Source organism: Delphinus delphis, chromosome 2 (genome assembly GCF_949987515.2).
Source record: "Delphinus delphis chromosome 2, mDelDel1.2, whole genome shotgun sequence".
In the NCBI taxonomy this organism is placed as follows: Eukaryota; Metazoa; Chordata; class Mammalia; order Artiodactyla; family Delphinidae; genus Delphinus; species Delphinus delphis.
In genome coordinates this window covers 39749513-39775046 of record NC_082684.1, presented here as the reverse complement: position 1 = coordinate 39775046, position 25534 = coordinate 39749513, and the positions used below count along the sequence as shown (strand labels likewise).

The window sequence follows — 25534 nt, the reverse complement described above, 5'->3', positions numbered from 1 at the left end:
CTTGCCACCCAGTTACTGCATGACCTCGACATTTGATTTAACCTCTCTGAATTTAATTTCTTTCCCTATTAAATAAGGTTAACTAGATAATATTACTGATACAAGTCTACGTTTTTTAAAAAAGTATTAACTGTTCTGTTGGCAGGTTTTCTTTCTCCGTCCTTCTACAATGCATTACTGCACTGTGTATATATACACCCATATAATGGTCCTTGTCAAAAACTATCATTAAGATGTCCCCTCCAGTTAAAAACAACAAGTTCCCCAGCCTCTCAGCATGTGCATGATTAGCCACATGTGATAATTACATCCCAAATGATAATACTTACAGCAGCAGCACATTAACCTTGTTAGGTACTCACAATAGCAGAGACTAGAGGAAGGAAAAACAAAAAAGCAAATCAAGCTGGCTCGTGTTTAGTGTGAAGAACAAGTGAGATGCAGGGGGGTACACTCTACAGATGGAAGGCAGGGGAAAAATGGACTACATGGAAATGAACAGATATAGGACATACCACCTTCTTTTAAAGCTAAGTATAGCGAGTACTTACTAATAGCCATTATGTGCTTAGAATTAGGACCAATTCATATGAAGATTTGTATGTGGCAATAACTTATTGATTGCATATGGGATATTCCTATACTTACATCATCTCATTTAATTCTCACAACAATATCAAAGTTAGAAAATCTGAAAAGCAACAGGGGAGAAAATACAGTTACCATGGTATGTGAGTTATATCTCAATAAAGCTGCTTTTTTTTTTTTTTTAAAAAAAAACAGCTTTCTGCAGAAGAATGACAGTCAGACTAAGGACAAGCTTATTAACAGCAACGATAGAAAGCTGAGGACAAGGGAGGGAATATCATCAAAGAGAAAAAAGTACTCTCAACTTACTATTCTTTTCGAGTGAAGGAAGAATAAAGATCTTTTTCACAAAGTTTGAAAGGGTTTATCAGTGGAAGAGCTACTAACTGATGTTATTTCAGGGAGAAAGAAATCGAACTTAGAAGGAAGTAGTGAAGTGCAAGAAAGGAAAATGAACAACAAGAACAAAAAGATCAACATGTAGGTAAAGGTAAGCATGTATAAACTGCATAAAGCAGAAACAGCAATAGTAGGAAACATGCCTAATGTTGGGACTACAACAACAACGTGGAAATGAAATTACGGGCAGGAATAACATGAAGGATACGAAGGGGAGATGGGAATCAAAGAATTCTAAGGTACTTATGTTGCTTAAAAAGAGGGTAGACGTATTGATTCATTTTAGACATTAAGTCAAGTGTACATGTTAAAATTTCCAACTTTCAAACCAGTAGGGAGGCTAAATTAGAATAAAGAAAATTCAGTTAATCCAATAGAAAGCAGAAAGAGATATTTAAAAGCCTAGAAAATGCAGAATAGATAGCACAAACCAAAACAATAAAAATAAATCAAAATATATCAGTGATCATAATAAATGTAAAGGGACTAAGACTGCTATGTAAAAGGTAGTTATAACATTAGATTAATATTTCTCTTCCTCCCAATCTCTCCCTGTCCCCCTCCTCACATCCTCTCACATATACTGCAGTTTATATTGCGCCCACATAGCCTCACAATGTATAAGAAAAAGATACTAATTACCAACAAATTGGGTTTAGTTCAGGAATGCAAGAATGACTTAATATTAGGAAAATCTACTGCAGTTCACATACCAATTGATTTATGAGAAAACCTGATCATGTCAATAGTTGCAAAAGAAGCTCTTGATAAAATGCAGTATCCATTATTGATAAAAATAACTCAAAGCAGAGGAATAATAGAAGGTGTATTCGTATAGACTAGGCTATGATGCAACGACAAATTCTGCAGAGTTCGTGGCTTAACAGCAAAGGTTTATTTCTCCCTTGCATCACAGTCCAAAGTAAAGCAGATGCCTTTCCTCTAAGCTGTGACTAAGGCATACAGGTTCTTTCCATTTAATGAGGTGATAATATTATATTCAAAATGTGACCTGCTTTGTTGTCATGGAAGGGGAAGAGACGGGGGAGTGGTTGCCTATAGCTGTGATTGAAGATGATATTTACCACTTCTCATATTCTGTTATTCAGACCTCAGTCACATGGCTCAGTCAACTAAAATCTGGTGTGAAGCCTACATCCTTAATTTGATACTTAACCTGAGTCACTATCACATTATTCCCCTAAGAAGGTTTACTGGGCCTTTGTTGTTTGAAGCCTTTTAAAATCCGTCTCTTACTGTTTGGAGGTCTGGAAGCAAGGAACTTTTCCAACCACAGAAAGGTCTGAATTTCAGGATTCTCTTTTTCCTTGCACATTGGTCAGTTCTTTCCCAAGCTTACTTTTCACCCTCACCACCCAAATAAAGCTAGTAGTACAAATACACACTTCTAACGTTCTGTTTTTCAGTCTGTTTCCTTAGTTCTATAAACATTAGGCATATGCTCTTCCTTCCAAGTTATAGCAGATGGTGGTTTTACTATCACATAATATGGATTATGGATCTCCATTGTTCTAGCCTCTGATATTAGTTTCTTCATCACCTGGCACCCAACTTCTAGGCCAGTGGTCATTCTTGTGTTTTTATTTTGGTAGCATTCCAGTTCAGATTACCAGTTACTATATCAGTCAGATTTTGTCAGGAAAATACAAAATAGGTATTTTGAGTCAGAAGTTGTTTCTTACAGGTTTTAAGCATGGGAAGGCTTGTGATAAATGTCAAGAAAGCTCTCCAGGAAATCCAGAAGTGTAGGTATCACAGGAAAGATGCCTGACGGTCTGAGCTGTGTACATATGAAAGGGATGATTCTCATAAGGATGTTTGAACACCATGGGGGAAAACCCTAATTTGCCATCTGCTTGCTAATGCCTGTACACATGCCTGCAACTGGGACTAGAGGGCTGTGGCAACGCTTTCCTTCTACTTTGCAGTCTCATACAAGTTGCTTTCATTAGTGGACTCTAACTGGGATCTTACTGCAAGAGATTCAGGGGAATGTAATTTTATGTTTCATAAGGGAAAGAGCTTAGAAAGGTAGAAATGGTATTAAATATCAACAACTAGTTTGTGTTACGGAAGGGAACTTGCTTAACCTTGATAGTGGGTGTTTTAAGAAAATAGACACTAGCCATCATTCTTAATCCTGAAATCCCCTTAAAGTCAAGAATGAAGTAAGGGTTCCCACTGGCATCACTCTCACTCAGCATTAGACTGGAAACTCAAGGCAATTCAGTAGAATAAGAAAAAGAAATAAAAATTAAAGCTTGAGAGGAGGAAACAAAACTGCCATTATTTGTAGAAAATATGATTGTCTACATTAAAAATACAAAAAACCTACAATTTTAAACTAATAACATTTTTTAAAATACAAACTTGTTTTCTAATACGTCAAGGACAGTTAGAAAGTGGAGTTTTAACACATGGATATTTACAAAAGTAACAGTACCTATGGTACCAAAGGATAACATTAATAAAAGATGACTAAGAAAATTATTTTTAAAATCACAACACTGTTTGAAAGACACAAAAGAAAACTAAATAGATAAACCATGTTCATTGTTTAGAATAATCTATATTGTGAAAATAACAGCTTTCCCCAAATTAATCTATATACCCAGTATGATCCCAATCAAAATCCCCACAGATTTATTTTGGTGTATTTTTTTTTCTTTTTAAAAAAAGAGTTTGACAAACTGATTCTCAAATTCATATGCAAGAGCCAATTAAATGAAGCAAGAGCTTAAAATAACTAAAATAGCTTTTAAAAAGATGATAGAAGGATTCTACTGAGCAGATCAAAATATATTCTAAAATGATAAATATTATCAAGTTAGGGGAAGGACACTAAAGCTGGACACGATATCTGATCAACATTATATTACAAATCAGCTGGGAGATAATGGGCTATTAAATGAATAATGCTTCCCGTATAGGAAAAAATAATTAGATCCCTACTTTATACCACACACAAAGATCAGTTTAAGGTGGATTAAAGATCAGATGTGGAAAACAAACTCTTAAGACTCATAGGAGAAATGTGGAAGACTGTTGGGTTTGGGTAGGATTTCTTAAACAATTTTTTAAAATATGTCAACTGAAAAAGAAAACATTGATAAATATGACTCCACAAAAATTTAAAGCATTTATACTACAGAAGTTACTACACAGAGGAAAAGGATAAGTTACAGGCAGGGAGAAGATATTAGCAATAAAAATAACAAGATTTTGTCTCTAGAATTTGTAAAAAGCCAGTAATCTACTCCTAGGTATGTATTAGAGAAATTCTCAAATATTGGTACAATGTAAAATATAGAAAAATGTTCACTGAAATCTTTTCACTTTTTGTTTATTATAAGCAATTAAAATGTCCATTAATTAAGATTATGAATAAATTGTGGTTTATTAATATACTGGAACTTTATATTGCACTTGAATCACAGGTATATATATAATATAGGTAATATAAAAAATTTAATGCTGAATGCAAAAAAGGCAAGTTTTGGGAGGACATACAGTAAAACGTTAAATACTTTTTAAATGTGCAGACTACTGTTAAGTGTATTTTGGATATCTTTATTTACAGCTATTTATATAGTGAAAGGCTAAAAACATACATGAAGATGATGAGCTGCAAATCCAGGAGAGGAATTACCTTTAGTGATAGAGGAAACCAAACAGGATCTAGGAGGGATACTCAAGGATCTTCAATTATAACACTTTATTTCCTAAAAATCAAACAAAAAGCAAAAAGGTCCATAGTAAATACAACAAATGCTAAATATCACAAGTCTGCATACTTGGGTATGTGTACTATTATTCTCTCTTATGTATGTTGAAAATATTTTATAATTATGAATACATTAGAAGCTAAGGGGAGGTTAAATGACCAAATTCTTTCCCTTACCCAGAGAATCGTGGTGCCACACTTCCACCCCCTCCCCGAGGCTGAGTCTATTACAATTGGTAGACCGTCATGCTGCCCACTGGCAGGTGTCTTGTATGAGCTATTTAACTAACTATTGTGGTTAGTTAAATAGTTAGGTATTATATTGTTTCTTTGGAAAAATGACTTCTGAGTCCCAAATGACATAATTTTGTGCCATGATACATTGGAGATACTTTACTGTCATAATTTTTTTGGTGCATGTGGTATCTTCCTTTATGAAGAAAGAGACAAGTGACCCATAGAGCAGTTGGCAGGCTGGGTCAGAAGAACAGCATCCAGGACGATCTAGGGATTGGGACCCATTCAGCCTGTTGTTGATGGTTTTGACACCAAGAGGCGTCTGAATCATCAGCAGAAGATAAATACTGCTCGGTGGGAGGAGGAACAAAGATGGCAGAGTAGAAGGACATGCTCTCACTCCCTCTTGAGAGAACACCAGAATCACAACTAGCTGCTGGACAATCATTGACAGGAAGTCACTGGAACTCACCGGAAAAGATACCCCACATCCAAAGACAAAGGAGAAGCCACAATGAGATGGTAGGAGGGGAGCAATCACAGTAAACTCAAATTCCATAACTGGTGGGTGGGTGACTCACAGACTGGAGAACATTTATACCACAGAAGTCCACCCACTGGAGTGAGAGTTCTGAGCCCCATGTCAGACTTCACAACCTGGGGGTCCGGCAACGGGAGGAGGAATTCCTAGAGAATCAGACTTTGAAGCCTAGTGGAAATTGATTGCAGGACTTCGACAGGACTGGGAGAAACAGAGACTCCACTCTTCGGGGACACACACAAAGTAGTGTGTGTATCGGGACCCAGGGGAAGGAGCAGTGACCCCAGGGGAGACTGAACCAGACCTACCTGCTAGTGTTTGAGGGTCTCCTGCAGAGGCCAGGGGGTGGACTGTGGCTCACCGTAGGGACAAGGACACTGGCAGTAGAAGTTCTGGGGAGTATACCTTGGCATGAGCCCTCCTAGAGTCTGTCATTAGCCCCAACAAAGAGCCCAGGTAGGCTCCAGTGTTGGGCTGCCTCAGGCTAAACAAGCAACAGGGAGGGAACCCAGACCCACCCATCAACAGTCAAGTGGATTAGAGTTTTACTGAGCTCTGCCCACCAAAGCAACAGTCAGCTCTACCCACCACCAGTCCCTCCCATCAAGCGTCTTAGTTAGCCTCATCCACCAGAGGGCAGACAGCAGAAGAGAGAAGAACTACAATCCTGCAGCCTGTGGAACAAAGACCACATTCGCAGAAAGATAGAGAAGATGAAAAGGCAGAGGGCTATGTACCAGAGGAAGGAACAAGATAAAACCCCAGAAAAACAACTAAATGAAGTGCAGATAGGCAACCTTCCAGAAAAAGAATTCAGAATGATGATAGTGGAGATGATCTAGGACCTCAGAAAAAGACTTGAGGCAAAGATCGAGAAGATGCAAGAAATGTTTAACAAAGCCCTAGAAGCCTTAAAGAACAAACAAACAGAAATGAACAATACAATAACTGAAATGAAAACTACACTAGAAGGAATCAATAGCAGAATAACTGAGTCAGAAGAACGGAAAAGTGACCTGGAAGACAGAATGGTGGAATTCACTGCTGTGTAACAGACTAAAGAAAAAAGAATGAAAAGAACTGAAGACAGCCTAAGAGACTTCTGGGACAACATTAAATGCAACAACATTCGCATTATAGGGGTCCCAGAAGGAGAAGAGAGAGAAAAAGGACCAGAGAAAATATTTGAAGAGATTGTAGTCAAAAACTTCCTTAACACAGGAAAGGAAATAGCCACCTAAGTCCAGGAAGCACAGAGAATCCCATAAAGGATAAACCCAAGGAGAAACACGCCGAGACACACAGTAATCAAATTGGCAAAAATTAAAGACAAAGAAAAATTACTGAAAGCAGCAAGGGAAAAATGACAAATAACATACAAGGGAACTCCCATAAGGTTAACAGCTGATTTCTCACCAGAAACTCTACAAGCCAGAAGGGAGTGGCATGATATACTTAAAATGATGAAAGGGAAGAATTTACAACCAAGATTACTCTACCCAGCAAGGATCACATTCAGATTCCATGGAGAAATCAAAAGCTTTACAGACAAACAAAAGCTAAGAGAATTCATCACCACCAAACCAGCTCTACAACAAATGCTAAAGGAACTTCTCTGAGTGCGAAACACAAGAGAAGAAAAGGACCTACAAAATCAAACCCAAAACAATTAAGAAAATGGTCACAGGAACATACATATCGATAATTACCTTAAACGTGAATGGATTAAATGCTCCAACCAAAATACACAGACTTGCTGAATGGATACAAAAACAAGACCCATCTATATGCTGTCTACAAGAGACCCACTTCAGACCTAGGGACACATACAGACTGAAAGTGGGGATGGAAAAAGATATTCCATGCAAATGGAAATCAAAAGAAAGCTGGAGTAGCTATACTCATATCAGATAAAATAGACTTTAAAATAAAGAATGTTACAAGAGACAAGGAAGGACACTATGTAATGATCAAGGGATCAATCCAAGAAGGAGATATAACAATTATAAATATATATGCACCCAACATAGGAGCACCTCAATACATAAGGCAACTGCTAATGGCTATAAAAGAAGAAATCGACAGCAATACAACAATAGTGGAGGACTTTAACACCTCACTTACACCAATGGACAGACCATCCAAAATGAAAATAAATAAGGAAACAGAAGCTTTAAATGACAAAATAGACCAGATAGATTTAATTAATATTTATAGGACATTCCATCCAAAAACAGCAGATTACACTTTCTTCTCAAGTGTGCACGGAACATTCTCCAGGATAGATGACATCCTGGGTGACAAATCAAGCCTCAGTAAATTTAAGAAAATTGAAATCATATCAAGCATCTTTTCGAACCACAACGCTATGAGATTAGAAATGAATTACAGGGAAAAAAACGTAAAAAACGTAAACACATGGAGGCTAAACAATACGTTACTAAATAACCAAGAGATCACTGAAGAAATCAAAGAGGAAATCAATACCTAGAGACACATGACAATGAAAACATGACAATCCAAAACCTATGGGATGCAGCAAAAGCAGTTCTAAGAGGGAAATTTATAGCTATACAACCCTACCTCAAGAAAACAAGAAAAATCTCAAGTAAACAATCTAACCTTACACCTAGAGGAACTAGAGAAAGAAGAACAAACAAAACCCAAAATTAGCAGAAGGAAAGAAAACATAAAGATCAGAGCAGAAATAAATGAAATAGAAACAAAGAAAACAACAGCAAAGATCAATAAAACTAAAAGCTGGTTCTTTGAGAAGATAAACAAAATTGATAAACCATTAGCCAGACGGATCAAGAAAAATAGGGAGAGGACTCAAATCAATAAAATTAGAAATGCAAAAGGAGAGGTTAAAACAGACACCACAGAACTCTATGCCAATAAAATGGACAACCTGGAAGAAATGGACAAATTCTTAGAAAGGTATAACCTTCCAAGACTGAACCATGAAGAAACAGAAAATATGAACAGACCAATCACAAGTAATGAAATTGAAACTGTGAATAAAAATCTTCCAACAACAAAAGTCCAGGACCAGATGGCCTCACAGGTGAATTCTGTCAAACATTTAGAGAAGAGCTAACACCCATCCTTCTCAAACTCTTCCAAAAAATTGCAGGGGAAGGAATACTCCCAAACTCATTCTATGAGGCCACCATCACCCTGATACCAAGACCAGAAAAAGATACTACAAAAAAAGAAAATTACAGACCAATATCACTGATGAATATAGATGCAAAAATCCTCAACAAAATACTAGCAAACAGAATCCAACAACACATTAAAAGGATCATAGACCACAGTCAAGTGGGATTTATCCCAGGGATGCAAGGATTCTTCAATATATGCAAATCAATCAATGTGATACACCATATTAACAAATTGAAGAATAAAAACCATATGATCATCTCAATAGATGCGGAAAAAGCTTTTGACAAAATTCAACACCCATTTATGATAAAAACTCTCGAAAAAGTGGGCATAGAGGGAACCTACCTCAACATAATAAAGGCCATATATGACAAACCCACAGAAAACATCATTCTCAATGGTGAAAAACGGAAAGCGTTTCCTCTAAGGTCAGGAACGAGACAAGGATGTCTGGTCTCACCTCTATTATTCAACATAGTTTTGGAAGTCCTAGCCATGGCAATCAGAGAAGAAAAAGCAATGAAAGGAATGCAAATTGGAAAAGAAGAAGTAAAACTGTCATTGTTTGCAGATGACATGATACTATACATAGAGAATCCTAAAAATGCCACCAGAATACTACTAGAGCTAATCAATGAATTTGGTAAAGTTGCAGGATACAAAATTAATGCACTGAAATCTCCTGCATTCCTATACTTTACTGATGAAAAATTTGAAACAGAAATTATGGAAACACTCCCATTTACCATTGCAACAAAAAGAATAAAATACCTAGGAATAAACCTACCTAGCGAGACAAGAGACCTGTATGTGGAAAACTATAAGACACTGATGAAAGAAATGAAAGATGATACCAACAGATGGAGAGATATACCACGTTCTTGGATTGGAAGAATCAACATTGTGAAAATGACTATATTACCCAAAGCAATCTACAGGTTCAATGCAATCCCTATCAAATTACCAATGGCAGTTTTTATGGAACTAGAACAAAACGTCTTAAAATTTGTATGGAGACATAAAAGACCCCGAATAGCCAAAGCAGTCTTGAGGGAAAGAAACGGAGCTGGAGGAATCAGACTCCCTGACTTCAGACTATACTACAGAGCTACAGTAATCAAACAATATGGTACTGGCACAAAAACAGAAACATAGATTAATGGAACAAGATAGAAAGCCCAGAGATAAACCCACACACCTATGGTCCACTAATCTATGACAAAGGAGGCAAAGATATACAATGGAGAAAAGACAGCCTCTTCAATAAGTGGTGCTGGGAAAACTGTACAGCTACATGTAAAAGAATGAAATTAGAACACTCCCTAACACCATACACAAAAATAAACTCAAACTGGATTAGAGACCTAAATGGAAGACTGGACACTATAAAACTCTTAGAGGAAAGCATAGGAAGAACACTGTTTGACATAATCACAGGAAGATCTTTTATGACCCACCTCCTAGAGTAATGGAAATAAAAATAAATAAATGGGACCTAAGGAAAATTCAAAGCTTTTGCACAGCAAAGGAAACCATAAACAAGATGAAAAGACAACCCTCAGAATGGGAGAAAATATTTGCAAATGAATCAGTGGACAAAGGATTAATCTCCAAAATATATAAACAGCTCATGCAGCTCAATATTAAAAAAACAAACAACCCAATCCAAAGACTGGCAGAAGACCCAAATAGACATTTCTCCAAAGAAGACATACAGATAGCCGTGAAGCACATGAGAAGCTGCTCAACACACTAATTACTAGAGAAATGCAAGTCAAAACTACAATGAGGTATCACCTCACACCAGTTAGAATGGGCTTCATCAGAAAATCTATAAACAACAAATGCTGGAGAGGGTGTGGAGAAAAGGGAACCCTCTTGCACTGTTGGTGGGAATGTAAATTGAATCAGCCACTATGGAGAACAGTATGGAGGTTCCTTAAAAAACTAAAAATAGAATTACCATATGATCCAGCAATCCCACTACCGGGCATATACCCGGAGAAAACCATAGTTCAAAAAGACATGTGCACCCCAATGTTCATTGCAGCACTATTTACAATAGACAGGTCATGGAAGCAACCTAAATGCCCGTCGACAGGTGAATGGATAAAGAAGTTGTGGTACATATATACAATGAAATATTATCCATAAAAAGGAACGAAATTGAGTCATTTGTTGAGACATGGATGGTTGTAGAGACTGTCATACAGAGTGAAGTAAGTCAGAAAGAGAAAAACAAATATCGTATATTAACGCATATATGTGGAACCTAGAAAAAAGGTACAGATGAACCAGTTTTCAGGGCAGAAGTTGAGACACAGATGTAGAGAACAAACGTATGGACACCAAGGGGGGAAAACCATCGTGGGGTGCGGATGGTGGTGTGCTGAATTGGGTGATTGGGATTGACATGTATACACTGATGTGTATAAAATTGATGACTAATAAGAACCTGCAGTATAAAAAAACAAACGAACAAAAAACAACTAATACTAAACTTTCTTTGAGATATTTGTTGAAATATGTTAATATAAATGTTTCAGATATTACATGAAATTTCTGAAAATCTTATATGTTCTGGTATAATGTTATAAGTCATAATTCTAGTTAATGCTTTAAAATGTATAATTCAGAAATAACTATATTTCCTTGTCAATTGCATTATTATGAACTTTCATCAAATCTTTAACCATGGTCGTTTTTAAGTCTTTTGTCATTTACAGACAGTTCTGGGTGTACTGTGATGCTTTTGCAAAAATGTTCCTATAAAAGGGTTTCATCTTCAAGGAATTCATGGAAAAAACTGACAAGTACAGGTTTCTGGTAACTGACTATACTGGTGAACTGAATCAATAAGCATTTTCAGAACTCTAATGGAAAACTGATGAATTCATAAAAGTGCTAACAAAAGATCAAGATGAAAAATAAATTACATGGGACTGAGTGAACTGATGAGGATGATTATAATTTTTATGACTTTCTGTTTTAATAAAAAAAAATGCTACTCGGTGGTGCTCTGCAGCAAGTATTATCAATTCCAAAGAATTAAAACAGAGCTCACTTAAGTTGCATATTTACTTGATTCTTTCTCTTCCATTCCGACTGGTGCTCATCAGATTAAGTCATTGAACCCCCAAAGACCCCAGCCTTACTCCCCACTATTCCTCACAAGTAGAATTTTCTGGGCACAGCCCTGGGTCACTAAGAATTAAGCACATTATTACAGCCAATAAAAGGTTCTCTTTTGAGCTGGAATGATCAGCAACATTTCTCTTCTTCTAGTCAGGTGTCCTCAGACTGGATTGTTTATAAAATTATTATTTCCCCCTTTTGTCATACAGGTACAATTCAGCTTCATTGATGGTGGTTTGGGAGTAAGTAGCCTTTCTCATAATTAGAAAATGATCTTCTGACAGGATAAAGCTGGAAATTGCTCTCTTTGTGAAATGAGCAGTTCTTTGTCTGAAAGATTGATTCAATTTTCACTGCCATAACTGGTAGCAGAATTGCCAGACCAGTTTGGTGACTGGATTGAACTTTTCCTACAGGAATTGTGTAGCTGTCCAGCTGCAGAAACACAAGTTCACTCCCCCATTGTTGGTTTTCTGACAGCTTTTTCCATAGAGTAGTTTGAAGAGTGGAGAGCCCTGTTTTTGAGACAGAGGAGTGTTTTTCACACCTGAAGTGTAATTTCACACCTTGTGTTTCTCAGCAGATAACTGCATAAAATAACATATCAAACCAGAATAGAAAAAGATCAACAAAGAAAGAAAACTGCAGGTTGTAATTTGTTTCCTATCTTACAATGCTCTTGTGGAGAACAGTAAATTACAGAGCTCTGGGTTTACACTTTAAAAAGTTTGACTGGTTGTTAGGTGGGAAAGTGAGCAGTAAACACTAATCAGCATTTAGCCTGTATTGAACAGAATGTACAGAATTATAAAATTCGGGAAACACCGGAACTTGTAGATTTTTTTTTAAAGGATAGGACACATAAATTAGTGGTAAAATCTGTAGTTAAGAGTAAGTCAAGAAATTGATAAATGATTTTAATAAAAATAGAATTTTCTTAGGATATAATTTTCTTTGTAATTATCCATTCAGGAATTTTAGTAAAAGTAATAGACTATGTTAGTACTTACTTTCTATAAATGACTAAACCTATGATGCTAGTCACCATCTCATGGCATTCTAGTGCAGGGGTTATAAAATGAGGGGTTTAGCTCCATTTTGCAAGTTTGAAAACTTAAGTCCAAAAGAAAAAAGAAAGTTGAGCCTCCTGGCTGGTCATAGACATTCATTACAAAATATTTAATATTTACTGAGTGTCTACCACATGTTAGGCATTACCCCAGGCACGGGGGTACAGTGGTAAACAGGGCAGTCTCTCTTTCTCCCATCTGGGAACTGACAGTTTTGCAGACAAGTAAGCAGGCAATGGAAATACTGGGTAATAAGTGCTGAGAGAGGCTAAAACTAGATTTTGATGGAGCCCACAGATGGTCAGCATGGGGGCAAGTGGTCAGCAAAGATTCCAGGATAAGATGACATCCAAACTAAACTAATGAATAGAAGTCATGTGAAGGTAGATATCATTCGGGATATCAGGGCATGTGTAGCTTATGCAGAAGTGAAAGGGAAAGACAGCAGAGTGGGTTGGAAGGATAAGGTATTCAGTGTAGTGGGGATGCAGTGTATAAAGGTAATGGTGGTGCATAATGAAACTGGAAGAGAAAAGTGTCAGGGTATGTGGTCTATACCGAGAAATTTAGCTTTTATCCTGAGACTAGTGGGATGTGTTGAAGGTTTAGTCTTTGTTTATTAGGGAGAGTGACACAACCAGATCTGCATTTTACAAAGACCCCTCTGACAATCCAGTGAGTGGAGATCAGTGAAGAAACATGCAGTGATGCGAGTGGGAAATGCTGGTGACCTGAGCTGATGGTGTACACTGAGAGTTCAGTGGCATTGGGATGCAAGGAAGTGGGTGGATTTGGGAGCTATTGAGGAGGTAGAATCAACAGAACTTGGTGGTTGATTGACTGGACTAGGGGTAAGGAAGCCAGTCTAGTCAAAAATGCTGTCCCGAGTTCTGACTTGGGTACTTGAGCAGATGATGCTACCATTCACAGGGCTGGAGAAGACTAAAACAGCAAGTTTTTAAGAGTTGGAGACATGATGAGTGTGAAATGGGATTTCCACAAGAAGAAGTATGATATTCAGTTAGATCTTGAGCTTGGGAGGGAAGTCTAGGCCAGAGATACAGATCTGGTAGTTGTCACTGAGTGGATAATATGGTCCAAAGAATATGTAGAGAATGAGAAGAGAAGAGACTCTTTAGGCATAAACAGCCCTTTGAAAATGAAAAGAAAGACACATAGAGCAAAATGTGTATTTATAGTTACATAAATAAAATGTGGATGAAGAACTGTGCATGTCTACAAATACCATTGCACACATGCCTGTGCATGTACATACCCTTGCACATACAGAGCTTCTAATGAACATCAGCAAGGTGCCCCATGGTGGGCTGCATGAAACATTAAGCATAAAGGTAATAATCCCTTTCCTGAAGAGCTCATGTAAGATGTGTTAGTCCTACAGCAAATTCCGGGCCTAAAGATGCTGCTCAGTATGTCAGTATGTGTAGATATTGCAATTAACCTAGCAAAACGGAAGGCACTGATGTTTTCTCATTTCCATTGTTTCCTCAGATACATATGGAAAGCTCTTTCTTCTCAGTTCTGTGGGTCAAGAGATGTCCCGCTGCAAGACCTCCATCCGACGTGGTCAGCCCAATCCTGTCTATAAGGAGACCTTTGTTTTCCAGGTGGCCCTCTTTCAGCTCTCTGACGTTACGTTGGTGATTTCTGTGTATAACAGGCGTACCATGAAGCGTAAAGAGATGATTGGTTGGATTGCTCTGGGTCAAAACAGTAGTGGAGGGGAGGAGCAAGACCATTGGGAGGAAATGAAGGAGACCAAAGGGCAGCAGGTCTGCAGGTGGCACACTTTACTCGAATCCTAGGTTTGCCAAGAGGTGTTTGTGGGCTATACCTACCCTGGTGACCCGTGTTTTGAGTACTGATACCAACTCAGTGCTTGCTGGCAGGCTTTTTTTAAAGACAGGCTTTAAGTAGGGATTGGATTCTATTAGACCCTAGGACATTCTGGGGGTGGAGGGATCTTTGGGTTTCTCAAAGGTTTGATTTGGATTTAAATACTGTAATTTTTTTTAAAAGCCCATATGCACTGTCGAGTATACTTTATTGGAAATGTTATTGTAGTTGAGATGAATGATGTTGAGTTAATTTCTGTTAATAGGTTATTAAATTTTGGTTCAGGCTATAGAAGGAAGCTTCTCTGGCTGTCTCTGCTCCCTTCGATTGCAAGGGAGATGTTAAAAGTTACTGTTTGTAACCACTTGTGTGTAGGAATCAGAATTTTCTTAGTATGGGGCAAAATACTCCAAAATACAGAAATGAACCTGTCGCCGAGGTTCATAGAAGAATGTAACTGTCATCCATAATCCCCTATTTCATGTTTTTCTCTTTATAAAAAAACCCTTCATTTATTTGCCTAACAAATAAGTTTTAAAAACTTACACTTATAAAGCAAATTTGAATTAAATACCTCTTTGTTTATCTCACTTATATATTGTGGTTTCCTATGAGATTTGGTTAGGTGACCCATTTTGAAACTAAAAAAGAATTCGAAAACTACTGTTGTAAGACAACTTGTCTCCTTTTGAGTATGTAAGATTTCAAAATGAAAACTTTCTAGGTTTTTATGCTGTTTTTCTCACCTAATAAATTCTTACAGAATGAGAAGAAAACCGAAAAACCTATTAAGTCATGGAGGTATTGATTTTTCTGAATCTAGTGTTCTCCTTCTAGATTATGCTTTTTCTATATTCAATACAGTATACTCACTCATACATATATTTTGATTCTGTGTTTGCATGTAAACCATACTTTTTTAATGCCATATTTTCCATCATCAGAGCATAGTAAATTGTATACAATGGACTTTAATAGATGTTGATTTGATTGACTCTTAGAAATGAACATGCTATAACACCTGTGAATGAAGAATATTTTCAGTTTGTAAGCAACGACCCTAATTCTTCTTTGAGCATTTGAAGTGCCTATAATTGTCATTTTTTTCGTGGTATTTGCAGCAACATATATTAGTCACTACTTGCATTTTGGGCACGTGCCATTTAGAGCACTGATCATGTATGGTTATGAGCATGAAATTTTACTTCTAACTGACTTGTACATTTTTGTGCAGTGCATGTTTATTTTCTTAGATCTGAGCCCTTAATTTCAATTACTTTAAATTGGCAGTAATAAGAAAAGGGAAGGAATGTGTGTACATGTAACACTGAGCCCCGTGTGCAGCTCTTCTGAGCAATTGCTGTCACTTATTTTTAGCTTTTATGTTTCATTGTTGACTTTTTGCTGTCTGTGGGAAGAGTGATAGCTAGTGATGGATGTATACAGTTAAAAACACATAACTCCTCCTCAGCTCTACATTTTGACAGATTGTAAACGTAGGCTGTAACACTTGAAGCACATATTTATTCCTTACAGCATGTAACGGTTATCCTGACAAGCCCAGACTAAGACACAGGATAACTCGACTCTGATTTGAAGCTTTTGAAAGAAGTGATTTCATATGGAAGAATCAGAATTAGAAAAATAAAGGAATATCTTAATTTCTTTTCAGGGCATGGGAGTTTCGGATATCATGCTGCTCAGTTATTGGGAACAAGTAGTAAAACCATGCTCCTTTGGGGTTTTCCCCTCCCTTGCTTTGGAAGACCTCAAAGTGCTTTTCCAACATCGTATCCATTAACTGCTGAGTGGTCTGTGCAGTGCGGCTGTGTCATGGAGTAGAACTGAGTGCAATTGATTAAGTAGCAGCACAAAGAATTGGCTTTTCACATCCCTTACTCTCTTTATGCGCCTGTGCTTAAAGGGAAGCAGAGCAGCCTTGTTATGCTTTCCTTTCTGCAGTGACATAAAAGCAGCATTCACTTTAAAATTTACATTTGAAAAAATCTGCATCTATTGTACAGACAGGCCTGGATGTTTTCTCCTCATATTTTCCTGCTCAATGTTTTGCCGCATCCCTTGTCTCATAGAGCCCAATAGTCACCTATACTTCATTTACTGCTGCCTTGCCTCACCCTTTCTAAGGTTTTCTGCCGGGGTAGTGAAAATATCCTTGTGTGTTTGATCTGCTTTCTAATAGTCTGCTTATGATACAGTTTACAGAAATTTTAAGGGAAGAATGCCTGAAAAGCATTTTTCATTTGTATAATTTTACTATGTTGGTGCTATTTACCATGTAGGATGCATGTACATCTTGAATATCTAGCAACGTTCACCCTAAAGCTGATTGTATAAATATAAAATGCTAATGACAAGATACATCAAAATATGAGGTGAATTTTTTTACATAGACTTGAAATTCTGGTTTAGTAAAATCTTTTCTTTTTGTGCACTTAAATTTCCTTATTTTCTTGGCGGAGTCTGGACACAATGCACTTAACATGTTTTTCACTTGAGCTTTTATATCTGCATTTGCTTTTCAAAGGAGTTACGAAAGATAATTAGTTGCTTCTGCCGTGTTAAAGCTGCTTTTGCCTGTTTCATCTAGCTAATAACTAATATCTCATAGGGACATACGAAATTGAAGAAGCACTAATATTTGTTGCTTGAGTAGTTCTTTCCATGAGTTTTTCCCGAAGAGAATGCTTTTAAAATACTATTGTGGAGGGTAAAGGATGCACTAGGTTTATGGAAAGCTGGTTTCCAGCGTGCCTTCTTTCAGGGAATGAGTTTACACTGAATCGAGAAGTGCCCGTTTCCCCAAACACGGTGGTGACTCTTGTGTTCTCTGCGCCCCTCTGACTATTGTTGAATTTTTAAATGGGCCATTCACCAGGCAGCCGAGCACCTGCTCTCACTTCTCTCCTTCACTGGCTCCCAGTGTGATGTGCAGTTGTTTTGGAACCTCTTTTTGCTCCTGTTGCATAACTATGAGGGGGGAGGTCTTGCCTTTCTTAACAGAAAAAGAGCTTGTAATGCCTTCGGAAGTAATAGACCTGGCATTCCACCTGTGCAAAGTTTGAGACAGAATCCCCGCCATGATGGGAAGAGAAAAAGAGAGCATAGTACTGCATTGTCGCTCACTTTATGCACTGTTCACTCTGCAACTCCTTCCATGACAGTGACGTATTGACCTCAAATGTGGGTATTCTCCATAGTGCTAGGTGCTACAGCGAGCCTGAAACACAGCCTCTGCCTTTGCAACATGTAGCACCCACAATATTTTATAAATTGTTAACAAGTCTCGGTCAGTCACTGTGTTTTACATCCTGGCTGTACCACATGGTCTTAGCTGACAACCAAAACTCTTTTCTTTTCAAGTAATGCATTGTTTAAGTTGAAACTCCCATCAGGTTAAGTGAAAATCCTTCTCTGATAGCCATTGAATTGATTAAATTCATGGTTCAGTGTGGACCATGGAACTGGGGGTTTCTGAAAAGCCTGGCTCTCCTTTTGCAGCAGAGGGCTTAGTACATGAAGATCAAAAAAGTGAGTAGGAAAAGATTATTCGTAGATGACTTAAAACCAAATGCAGGCATATCCTTTAATGGTGAAGAAGCAGGGCTAGAAATTACATGTGGTCCCTCCTCTTACCTTTGAGTAAACTGTGACTAAAGAGCATTCCATTCTGTTTGATCCACGATGAAAGCAAATGATAGATAATCCTGAAATGGCAGAAGTATTTTTTACCGTATTAAAAATCATTTGTGTGTTCCAAAGAGAAAAGTTAGGCAAAACTATAAAACAAATTATATAGCATGAGTATGGAAGAATTAAAGAATAAATAAATATGCTAGATACTGCCAGTGTCTATTACATATATGCAAGAAGAGTAAACAAATGTAAACCAAAAGCCATTTTAGATTAAGTATCATTTTTCACAACTTGTGGAATTCTGGAAAATACTTTAAGTTGGGGAGAATGAAATTGGTCTAACGCAACTCAGAGAAGTCGGCACAGGCTGTGGTCTTAGCCTGGGTTTGGATGAACTTTGCCTACTGTGTGGCCTTAAGAAAATTAACTTAGCCAGCCTGTGACCCTGTTTATTCAACTGGAAAATGGAAATAATTCCTACCTCATAAGGTCTTGTTGTTTTTTTTTTCCAATAATGAAATAACAGCATAGAGATGGGCATATGGTAACCATTCAGTGTTGCCCTCTCACAATCATGCTTTAAAAAAATGCATTTAAGATTTGTTTCTCTTTCTAGTGAAAGTAATAGTAATGCTAGAGAAAAACTAATAACAATTTTCAGATACTTTAAAAAGGGTAGGCACATGAAGCTAGTCTGGAAGGTAGCTCTGCTCACCAACTATACCACTGACACTACATGAAGCTAGTCTGAATTTGGGGCAAGCTCAACTGGGATAAGCCTGGTGTATGGAGGAAACTGAGTCTTAATAAACCCCCAGTGAGGTATAATGACCAAATCTTTTATCCACCCTGGTGCTTTTGTGCACATCTTGGTAAATCACACTCATGGCGTCTCCTCACACCCAGCTCTTCTCTACTGTTCATATGTGGACAGAGCACCTTGTTCCCATCAAAAGAGCTGGTAAAGATGGCAACTTGAGTACCTATTTCAACTTCGATCTGAAAAGTAAAATAAATAATGTGGCACTATACTGACACTCTTTTCAAAATGGGCAACATTCTTTTTTTGGGCTTATGTTACATATCCATATTACATACGTATAGGTAAAAAATTTTAAAGATCTAATAATGCAGCTATTCAAACTTACCTAACTGTTCAACTGGGAAGTAATAGGACCAATTATTTATCTGTTTCCCTTCAGAAGTCATAATTCAAAGGAATTCTATCAGGGTTGATACTCTTTTTTAGAATGGTTTTTAAGAGTGACTTGTTGATGTAATAGAGAATGTGTTCAGTTGTCCTCTGGTGTTCAAACCTTAAGTAAAGAGGAGAGTTTCCTGAGAACTTAGAAGAGCCTTTGTGGACATTTGATCTGAAGAAGTGGTCAGCAGCAAACCTCCTCATGTTGGGCATAACCAGGTGCCATGAACCAGTCACGCATACGGTGGTTTTAAACTGAGCAGGGTTCTGGGATGGGGAAGTGTGAGGCCACATTCCCAAAGTTGCCAAATTGCCAAAGTGTTAACTCAAGTCCTACGATTCTCAGTTAAGGAGAAACATGAAGAAATTGGAGAAGGATCGCTTAGGGGTTTTAGTTGGGAATAATTTAGCACGTAGGGAAGTTAAAGGGGTTGGATAGGTATTGAGAAAGCTGAGGAGTGATTTCTAGGAACAGTTATCTAGAATGTAAAGAGCTCTTACCAAGAGGATGACTCACCCCCTGTCTTCTTAACATGTGGACAGAGTCAGAGCTTCCACCTAAAGCAAGTCAAGAGAGTTTAACTGAGATATAAGGAGAATGATATGAAGAGGGTTTTGCGCTAATTCACAATGTATTCTCTGGATTTCCTTGTCTCTTTGAGATAGCACGGGACTTAAAAATCTTTTTGGAGTGCGGTGACTACACTTTGAAGCAATGTCACAATAAAAACAGCAATGCTTACCAACCTACAATTGTTCAATTAGTCTAATCATGTACCATGAAAAGTCAAGTTTCTTGTTTTGAGTTATTGGAAACAGGTGAAATGTATCAATTCCATGTATTGGAAAAATCCTCTAGGAAACCCAGGACTTGGAGTAGGCCTTGGTCATATTGCAGGGGGATCACCAAGGGAGATCACAGAATCATCACCTTTGGAAGTCTTTTAAAATAGAAACATCAAAAAAAAGAAAAAGAAAAGAAACATCTGCATGAGCTGTGGGTTCCGACTAAAGGGGAACAGCAGGGCACCCAGGAAGACAGCCTTTCTAAAGTTCCTTCTGAGCCTAATATTTTATATGTAACCTCCAAACAGGATCAACAATAACAGTACTCCAGGCCTGCCGTCTTCCCCTTTGGACATTTGTCCACACTGATTTTTCTCTGCATCATAGAAGGCTTTTGCCAGGGAGTGCCTGCTCAGGCTTTGTTTAGGTGACTTTGGGGATGCCTGCAGGCTCCAGGTGAGTTTTCTTTCCTACGATACTTTGTTTTTGTTTCCCTCAGGTCACAAAGCAGTATCCTAGACACACAGACAATAATCAGCTATATTTATAGCCACTGTGAGACCTGTAAAACAGCTTGAGCCTTAACAGAACAAATTCAGAGGCAGGCATGGAGGCCTAGGGACACTCATAGAACAAAACAATGCTACCTGCTCTCCATAACTCACTAAGGCTGCCTTCGGGTGTCTCCATGGGGGTTCTATGCCTTCAAATGACGGTGTTATCAATTGCACTTTAAAGACGGTGAGAAGGCTGTCTTCCCATTGGTATCACCACACTTAGGCAGTATTTTTGTTTACTTCATTTTCCCCTTAAACTATCTACTTGCTCTATTGTTTTAGTTTATATAAAATTTATTCATTCAAAAGATATTAAGTACATTATATCCCAGACTCTGGGCTAGGGGCTGGAGAATAGCAGGTGAGGAAAACAGCTTGAGCCGAATAATCATTTTTGTTTCTAAATATTTATTTAATATATTTATTTTTAGAATTGAATATTGAATGCTCTTTGCAAGGCAGTAAGTTAGACCCTGGAACACTAGGTCTATACAAACAAATGTGACACAGTTCTTATGAGCTCAGTGATTTAATAGTTGAAAGGCACGGCTACCTTGTACTTTTTGAAAAAGTGAACTGGACAGAGGCTGCCAGATAAAGGGGTGACACTGTGAACAAAGATACCTGCTTGCTCCTCTGCTTCTTTTGATTAAAATTTGTCTTAGATGTTATATACTAAGCACATTTGGGGCATCCTATGAAATGGGTAAATGTCAACATTGGGGGTGTCCCTATCTTGGCAGATGGACCAATAATTATTTTCTAGTCTCAAAGAATTTAAAATCAGTGTGAATCTAACTCTTAATGCTTTCAGTTTTATAACAGAAGGCAAAACTAGGAATTTTTCCAGTGGGTTTATTGCTTGTAATTCTTCACGTCATAAAAATTTATCTCAAATATATACTAAACATGTTGCAATCCACGTAAGTTAAGTCAGAATGTTTGGTGGCCTACATCATCAAAAAATCTACAAACAATAAATGCTGGAGAGGGTGTGGAGAAAAGGGAACCCTCTTGCACTGTTGGTGGGAATGTAAATTGATACAGCCACTATGGAGAACAGTATGGAGGTTCCTTACAAAACTAAAAATAGAATTACCATATGACCCAGCAATCCCACTACTGGGCATATACACAGAGAAAACCATAATTCAAAAAGACACATGCACCCCAGTGTTCATTGCAGCACTATTTACAATAGCCAGGACATGGAAGCAACCTAAATGCCCATCGACAGATGAATGCATAAAGAAGATGTGGTACATATATACAATGGAGTATTACTCAGCCATAAAAAGAAAAGAAATTGAGTTATTTGTAGTGAGGTGGATGGACCTAGGGTCTGTCATACAGAGTGAAGTAAGTCAGAAAGAGAAAAACAAATATGCTAACACATATATAGGGAATCTAAAAAAAAAAGGTTCTGAAGAACCTATGGGCAGGGCAGGAATAAAGACGCAGATGTAGAGAATGGACTTGAGGACACGGGGAGGGAGAAGGGTAAGCTGGGACGAAGTGAGAGAGTGGCATGGACTTATACATACTACCAAATGTAAAACAGATAGCTAGTGGGAAGCAGCCCCATAGCACAGGGAGATCAGCTCAGTGCTTTGTGACCACCTAGAGGGGTGGGATAGGGAGGGTGGGAGGGAGGGAGACGCAAGAGGGAAGAGATATGAGGATATATGTATATGTATAGCTGATTCACTTTGTTATACAGCAGAAACTAACACACCATTGTAAAGCAATTATACCCCTATAAAGATGTTAAAAAAAAAAAAAGTTTGGTGGCCTAAAAATTCTTACTGATGACAATTTTTTAGTGTTGCCCAATTGATGGTCCGTAATAAAATCCATGACAAAAAGTTCCCATCTCTAATTTGCTAAAGGCCTTGGTGTTTGGGAAAAGATATCAGAAGGCTGCCAATGAAAACTGATTGGTGAAGAACATGTGCACTAAAAGAACATTTCCATGTAAGTTATTCCATAGAATACATTCACTTTCTAGGGCTGTGTGTCTCTCAAGAGTCTGTCAAGTTCTTTATCGTTGGCACCTTCAGCAAGGCTTACTAATTTTGCCACATTTCCTTGTGGACCATGATAATGTTTATTAATTTACAACTATCCCCAAATATAATGCAGTCTTTTATCATGCCACCATACTAATGCAGCCACAAGTTAAACTTTAGTGTTATGAAACGCAGTCTTTCCCAGAATTTTTAATTTAATTTTATTGAAGATTCTATTATTTTAAGTTTATGAATAAGAAGTTAGTATTTGCATACTTTACTGTGACTGAGAAATTTCTGTAAAAATATCTGTTGGAATAAGATTTGACCTCTATTTTTGGGAAATAAAACATGATGGTCCTTGTGATCTATTTCCTTTTTAAAAAAATTTATAAACAATTTTTTTAGCGATTTTAAGTTCACAGCTGAATTGAGCAGAAAGTGCAAGTAACTCCCTTCCCCTACACTTACACCTCCCCCCGCCCCCATCCCGCCCCACTATCAACATCCCGAACCAGGGTAGGTACATTCGGTACTATTGATGAACCTACAGTGACACATTCTTGCTATCCAAAGTCCGTAGTTTACATTAGGGTTCACTCCTAGGTGTTTCACTACCCTAAAAATCTTTTGTGTTTTGCTTATTCGTCCCTCTCTGCTGACTCTTGGCAGCTGGTGATCTTTTTACTGTCTCCATAGTTTTGCCTTTTCCAGAATGTCATATGGTTGGAATCATACAGTGTGTGGTCTTTTCAGACTGGCTTCTTTCATTAGTAACATGCATTATAGGTTCCTCTATGTCTTTTCAAGTCTTGATAGCTCATTGCTTTTTAACTCTGAGTAATAATATACCGGTCTGGATGTACTGGTTTGTTTATTATCTGTTTAATTTTATTTGCAGTTTTCATTACTATGTTACATTTTGTTAATGTGCCTGATCTCAAGAAAAATAGATGGATTAATCCATATGATTCATCAAATAAAATGTAGCAACCTCCAATCTGGAATCAATTTTACCTATGTGATATTGAGCTTATTTTACATTTGAGGAGAAGATTCATGAAAATAATCACATAATTTTATCATTTATGTTAACATATCTAAGCCCTTTCCCCTTCCTTTAGAATCTAGGCAGGGAAAGTTTCGAAGGCTCTGAGGACGTGATCCCCAAATTTAGATACTCTGTGGCGTTTTTGTTGTTGAGCAGTGATTTAAATATGCATTGATAAAAAGTACTAATTACATTATTACTGATTCATGACCGAAAACCACCTCTGTTACTAGTTTATATGACTTTACGTTTATCACTGCTGCCAAGAGAAAGGAAGCTTTGTGATTGTGCCCTGTCATAGTCAATTGTACAGATTAGCCAAAGGTGGTATGTAAGCATCTGGGTCATACAGGAGCTCTGAATTCTGAATGGAAGGATGAGCCCTGATCATGCGTAGGCTGACTGAGCAAGCGGTGGGTGATGGAGTGATAACACCGATAATCACACTGGGCGAAGGGGGAGGCTTGACTGATGATCAATATCTGGTGAGCATTTTGACATTATTTATATGTGTACTGATTACCCTTTGCTTTGTAGCTGCAGCAACTTGTGGAACTGGGCATTATTGATTATTGCAGGGATGAAGGTGTGGTTGTAGAAGGAATACTGGATTAGGTGAATGAGGCCTCTGTTCTGGTACCAAATCTTCCCCTAATGAGCTCTAAAATGAATGTCAGATCACAAGTTCTCTAAGCCTTCGTTTTTGCATCTGTCACATGGGAAGGGTAGTACTCATTTTACTTATTTTTGCCAGGTTGTGGTAAGAAAAAGTTTCATTCATCCCTTCATTAATATAACAAACACTCTGGGTCCCCACTGTGTACCAGGGCCATAGGCCTAAGTAACAGATGAAAAAATATTTTGCAGAATTAAGAGTTTCTGAAGACTGTGAGATGTTTCATTATTTTTATTTTAAGGTAAATCAATTCTTACTTATATCCTAGTAATTGACACTTTTAAATCTCTGCCAGTCATTGAGCTATATATTCATAGAATGTCAGTAATTTGACTAAAAGTTAAAGTTGGAATGGTCTTTAGCCATTCCCCCTCTGAGAAGATAAAAATAAAGTATTATCTTCTAATTCTTTTGCTCAGACACCCTGACCACAGAACAAATTACAAATCCATCTTTTCAGTAGGCTTGCCAATCTTTGAGTTGAACACAGACCTTTTTTTAAGAACATTTTAACTTCAAGCACAAGGAAAGTATTAAATTGAATAGCATTTTGTTTTACAAAATGGGATTTTAAATACAGTATTTGGAAAGATGCTTCCCCCACCAAAAAAAGGTCCTTCAATCTACATTATTATTTTTCTTTTGAAGAATCAGTCTCCTCCACCTCTCTGCTCTCAAGTGACTGTCCTCACCCACATAATCATTTTCTTCCTAAATAGCATTTATTATCTCCCAGAAAAAAGTAAAGATTAAAAGAAATATTTTCAAGGTACATCCAAGATTTCATAGCAATATTTTGTATTCACAATGCAAGATAAATCTGACTCTTGATTTTTTTTTTTCGGTCTTCATATGGCATC

The 25534-nt window shown here is 37.5% G+C and overlaps 1 protein-coding gene across 3 annotated transcripts in view; it reads left to right on the top strand.

Moving 5' to 3' along the window:
* The window catches only part of SYT16 (synaptotagmin 16), a 120788-nt gene extending 100032 nt beyond the window's left edge, over nucleotides 1-20756 (top strand). For 2 of the 3 annotated variants that reach the window (XM_060003419.1, XM_060003418.1), the window contains exon 6: nucleotides 14396-17180. In XM_060003419.1, coding sequence (XP_059859402.1) covers nucleotides 14396-14709 — 314 coding nt within the window. In that variant the 3' untranslated portion in view covers nucleotides 14710-17180. Of the gene's footprint in view, nucleotides 1-14395; nucleotides 17181-20689 lie in introns of those variants that run through there. The other variant, XM_060003420.1, reaches the window with a different exon arrangement.
* The last annotated feature ends 4778 nt before the right edge of the window (nucleotides 20757-25534 follow it).